The sequence below is a fragment of the Sinocyclocheilus rhinocerous genome, unplaced genomic scaffold (assembly GCF_001515625.1).
Source record: "Sinocyclocheilus rhinocerous isolate Xijiao unplaced genomic scaffold, SAMN03320098_v1.1 scaffold287, whole genome shotgun sequence".
Classification (NCBI taxonomy): Eukaryota; Metazoa; Chordata; class Actinopteri; order Cypriniformes; family Cyprinidae; genus Sinocyclocheilus; species Sinocyclocheilus rhinocerous.
This window is the reverse complement of record NW_015633524.1, coordinates 1,256,168-1,261,806: the sequence shown is the minus strand read 5'-3', so window position 1 is coordinate 1,261,806 and position 5,639 is coordinate 1,256,168. Positions and strand designations below refer to the sequence as shown.

Below are 5,639 nucleotides of genomic sequence, written 5' to 3'. Positions count from 1 at the left end.
CTCTTATCTTTCTGTCGACTCCCGTGCCCTGACCCCTCTCTCCTCCACATCCTGAGTAGACACGCCCCTTACTGCTGATTGGCTACAAGTTTGTTTTGCTATTCCCGAATCGGTTTTCTAAAGTGTTTTTGAAAAATCGCTTACCCCACCTTTAATTCACGAGTCTTTTATGCCACATCAGTTTACAACTAAACATCTATTAATTTTTTTAATTACATAAATCATTTTATTTAGCTGGGATGTATTAAATTGGTCAAAAGTGGCAGTAAAAACGGACAAAGTCTATTTTGAATAAATGCTGTTCTTTTGAACTTTCTGGCCATCAAAGAATCCTGGAATAAATGTAACAATGCTTCCACAAACACACAATAGCCATACTAATAATAATCAGAAATGTTTCTTGAGCAGCAGATCAGCATATTAGAATAATTTCTGAAGGATCATGTGACACTGAAGACTGGAGTAATGATACTGAAAATGCAGCTTTTCCATCACAGGAATAAATTACATTTTTAAATATATTCAAATAGAAACATAATTTTAAATTGTAATAATAGTTCACAATATTGCCGTTTCATCAATTAAGCTCAGTCTTGGTGAGGTGAACATAAGACACTGCTTTCAAAAACAAAAAAATCTTACAGACCCCACACTGTAATGGCAGTCTATAATTGTTTTAATCACCATTTATATAATTTTAATATAGTTAATTTATACTAATTAATTTTATAATATTCAATTAATTGCTTAATAATTCATTTACATTTTTATTATTTTTAAATAGTAATTTTTTGTTACATGTAGTCTCTTAATATGAAGTCTTAAAACTGCCTGTAACTGTAATATTTAGACAAGAATTGGGAAAAAGTTTAAATAATTGTTTGTATAGCATGCTACACTATAGAACATTGCTGTCAATATTTGACATGTCAGGTCAGCTTCTGGTAATGTGCAGTAATCTGTTTTGTCATTCATTCAGTTTTTTTTTCTCTCTCTCTATTGATTTACTATATTGACTTAAGCCAGCTGTATAGTTTTTGCCCACTTATTAGTCAAAGGTTGATTAAGTAATGGCTTATGACGCTCTTTCGATCTTCAGGGGCGCATGTTCCGCTGCAGCGCAGAGTGTTGTGAGAATCCCGGCCACTCCATGAACCAGGTGCACCAGTGTATCGACCGCTGCCACGCACCGCTGGCTAAAGCTCAAGGACTGGTCACCAGTGAACTCCAGCAGTTTCAGGTCAGTCGACTTCTGTCAGCCATCGTTCACTTTTAGTCTTATAGCTGGAATGTCATATAGACTAACCATTTATTCATCGACGACAGGATCGTCTCACGAGGTGTACAGTGCACTGTAACGACAAGGCCAAGGATCTGTTTGACTCCGGGGCGAAGGAGCCTGCCGTGCGGGCGCTCATGGACAGCTGTGTGAGCAGCTGTGTGGACGAACACCTGAGCCTGCTGCCCAGCATGACTCGCAGACTGAAGGACAGCCTGAACTCAATAGCTCAATGAAGCTCTGACTGTGGCCGAGGCTGTAGGAAATGATTCTTGTGGACTCATGAGTCTACTGGATGGAAGATTGTGATCTTTGCCGTCACCTGATTGTGGCTTGGTGAATGGCATGTGCTGATTTCTGTGTCCATATTGTTTGTGGTTTTTGTACAGACAATAAATAATGTGATCAAACCAACTTGCTGCCTGTTGAATGACAGAGGGAGGGAAACATTATGTAATCTAGCAAAACTATTAGGGTCAATCTCTTGACAACTGTCATGAAATGTCCAGGACATATTTCACCACTAAATAAATAAAAAAGAATATATTACTTTAAAAGAATATATACCTGGCTTAATATATACCTAAAATAAATTTATATACAGGTGCATTTTAAAAAATTAGAATATCGTGAAAAAGTTTTTTTTTGTAACTTATTTCAAAAAGTGAAACTTTCATATATTCTAGATTCATTACATGTAAAGTAAAACATTTCAAAAGTTTTTTTTTGTTGTTTTAAAGATCAGAGTGCACTTTAAGCCCATATTCATTATATAACTGTAACTTGAATATGTTTTGGTCAGCAGCTAAAATAATAAAAAATTGTGCCTGCGTACATATAATATACATATTATATGTGTATTTGTGTATATAGAAAATCATCCTGTTCAAACAGGTTTTATTACTGATGTTTTTCACACTGCAGTTTCAAAAAGTGAACGCAATTTCTTCTGTCAGTGCTGTTTTAATGAACACATTTATTTCATATGACGGTTTGGTCCAACAATATTTACATTTAACCAAAACCACATTGTGTATAAATAGTGAAAATTGTACTGCTTCATTGGACACCTGTGGAAGTCACTTAAAATGCCCTGTTGGTAAACCAACACATGCCTGTTAACCCTTCACTGCTCGTACATCGGCATGCATTGACAAATAATGACAACATATCACATTAGCACCAATTTCAAACAAATACAACAGTACAAAACCGATGTTCAGTCTTTTTTTGTAAAACAAAAAATAGGAATGACTGACAAATTAATAACCAGCCTAACAAGTTTACATATAATACAACTTCCAAAAAACAAAAAAAGAGTCAAATGAAGTTCACGACCAAGAGCACTTACTCTTAGCGCTGATGCTGATATATAGCAAATTATTTAAAAAGCACCTGACTATTTACAAATTAAGCATACAAATAAAATGACTGCAATAATATACATGAAGCTAACAAACTGTAAATCATAAGAAGGCTGGACTGGTGGCTGAAAGTGAAACTTTCATATATTCTAGATTCATTACATGTAAAGTAAAACATTTCAAAAGTTTTTTTTTTGTTGTTTTAAAGATCAGAGTGCACTTTAAGCCCATATTCATTATATAACTGTAACTTGAATATGTTTTGGTCAGCAGCTAAAATAATAAAAAATTGTGCCTGCGTACATATAATATACATATTATATGTGTATTTGTGTATATAGAAAATCATCCTGTTCAAACAGGTTTTATTACTGATGTTTTTCACACTGCAGTTTCAAAAAGTGAACGCAATTTCTTCTGTCAGTGCTGTTTTAATGAACACATTTATTTCATATGACGGTTTGGTCCAACAATATTTACATTTAACCAAAACCACATTGTGTATAAATATTGAAAATTGTACTGCTTCATTGGACACCTGTGGAAATCACTTGTCCTGTAGATAAACCAACACATGCCTGTTAACCCTTCACTGCTCGTACATCGGCATGCATTGACAAATAATGACAACATATCACATTAGCACCAATTTCAAACAAATACAACAGTACAAAACCGATGTTCAGTCTTTTTTTGTAAAACAAAAAATAGGAATGACTGACAAATTAATAACCAGCCTAACAAGTTTACATATAATACAACTTCCAAAAAACAAAAAAAAGAGTCAAATGAAGTTCACGACCAAGAGCACTTACTCTTAACGCTGATGCTGATATATAGCAAATTATTTAAAAAGCACCTGACTATTTACAAATTAAGCATACAAATAAAATGACTGCAATAATATACATGAAGCTAACAAACTGTAAATCATAAGAAGGCTGGACTGGTGGCTGATGGAGGTTTTGTGGTGTGTGGCGTCACGACACACTGCGGGCGCTGTTCTCCGGCTCCGGGGTGTCACCTCTCCTCTCACTGGACGGGGAAGTGTAGAGGAAGTTACAGCACACACACAGAGGAAAAGACAAGAGCCGGCTGTCCAGATTCATCACCACGTATTCCTGCGATCGTAACACAATGAAGTAGTTCAGTCAAGTCAAGCCTTGAAGTAACTGGAAATAAAATGATTTAATATTTAACATTAAGACAGAATACCTGGTCCTTTTCGAGGGTAACAAGCTGGTAGCCAGTTGACCGGCTGCAAACCACTTTTCCACTGTTATCAAATGAAGCAAGGCGCAATCTGAAAAAAAATAAATAAATAAATAAAAAAATTTAAATACCAAATTAAAAATAATCACTTAAAAATATATACGTAATATATTTATAAATATTATTTAATATACATTTTATTCAAGGCAAGAGACACTACAGTCAAAACTATTGTTTTTTCATGCATTGGTCAAATTTGAGATTTTAGGCTATTTTTTGCTTTCATAACATGTCTTCTTTCAGGCTAGCAGAGAGAAAACATACAAAATACACATTTGTTTATTTTATTACATTTTATCCATTTGCAGCTGAAGGTTTTACTTACAATACATATCTTTAAAGACCAATTTCGCCATTTTTTTCCTCCTCCACTAAGCCAGAAATATCCACTTCAGTAACACTTACACTCAACAAACTTTACGGTTTTATTCCTGTCTATATTCATATATCATTTGTCTGAATATATAACATTTTTTCCTAAAAATATGGTGGCAAATCATCTTTTACTGGCAGTTGACAGGACTTTCTGATTTATGAAGTGATTAAAACATATCAAAGTCACAGCTGTAAAAATCCTTCAACTCTAATATGTAAAGAAAGACCTTTTTTACCTGGCTTTATCCTATGTTCAGATTTCTGTTCTTGAAATTTATGCAGTTTAGTGCATTTTAATTATACAATGCTTCTTTTGCATATTTAAACATAACAGTTCAACTATAATACAAAATGTAATTTCTTAATATACTGTGATAAACTAGGAAAGTATGGTGTTATCTGTTAATTAAATACTTTAATTATAAAGTAATAAAAAATAAATAAATTAATAAATGTATTATTAAAATCATATAAAATATTATTTTACAAATTAATAATATATCTTGTACTTGTATTACTAAGAAACATATATGTCCAATACATGTACAAAAACAAATTATTATTATGATTTATATTTTATACAGACTGTACGTTATATTACAATTATATTATTCATTCCTTAAAGCGTCTTTGGTGTTTCCATGTTTTCTACAAAACAAAACCGGAAATCGAGGGGTTATGACGTCATTGGCAGGCGACACAATGACACTATATGGACACGGTCCGTGTCACTTGTTAAAATTGCTTATTTCTCTGGATTTAAACATTCTTCTAAACATTTGGGATAATGTAAGTACACAAGTCAGCAAAATATATAACACTGTTCTAGTGGTTTTTAGATATTTTAATAAAAAAATCGTACATATTGTGCCTTTAATTACTCACCCTCATGTCGCTCCAAACCCATAATGCTGGGTACACACCACAAGATAATCGGGCTGATTTTGGGCCGATTTCTCCCCTTCCGACAATCCTATGTAATGTCCCGATTATCTTGGTGGTTCTAAAGATTATCTCATCAGATTTTCCTGTGGTGTAAGGTGTGTTAAGAGTGACTGAATCTGCTCGGAAGAACATCGGAGGCGCCCCGATCGCAAATCGTAAATATTCAACATGTTGGAGGACACCACACACTATAGGTGCAAAACAATTAGTCTCCTCCGTGTCACCCTATAACACCGTTTTGTAGAGTATCACATACATAAACAACATATGCAACTTATGTACGCGGATACATGGTTTACGTTCAGATCAAAGTGTAAACAACGTAAACAGCGTGTCCACGTACATGCGTTGTTTACGTATGTGATACTCTCCAAAATGGCGCTATAGGGTGATGCGGAGGAGAC

General features: G+C 34.1%; 2 protein-coding genes across 2 annotated transcripts in view; one reads left to right on the top strand and one right to left on the bottom strand.

Moving 5' to 3' along the window:
* Positions 1-1,689, top strand: part of LOC107744116 (protein FAM136A-like) — a 2,287-nt gene extending 598 nt beyond the window's left edge. The window contains exons 4-5 of the mRNA XM_016557617.1: positions 1,100-1,240; positions 1,327-1,689. Coding sequence (XP_016413103.1) covers positions 1,100-1,240; positions 1,327-1,515 — 330 coding nt within the window. The 3' untranslated portion in view covers positions 1,516-1,689. The remainder of the gene's footprint in view (positions 1-1,099; positions 1,241-1,326) is intronic.
* Positions 1,690-3,477: 1,788 nt separating this feature from the next.
* LOC107744155 (germ cell-less protein-like 1) overlaps positions 3,478-5,639 on the bottom strand; it is a 12,071-nt gene continuing 9,909 nt past the window's right edge. The window contains exons 13-15 of the mRNA XM_016557662.1: positions 4,527-4,537; positions 3,859-3,946; positions 3,478-3,764 (exon numbers count right to left, since the gene is read on the bottom strand). Of these exons, the coding sequence (XP_016413148.1) occupies positions 3,624-3,764; positions 3,859-3,946; positions 4,527-4,537 (240 nt within the window). The 3' untranslated portion in view covers positions 3,478-3,623. The remainder of the gene's footprint in view (positions 3,765-3,858; positions 3,947-4,526; positions 4,538-5,639) is intronic.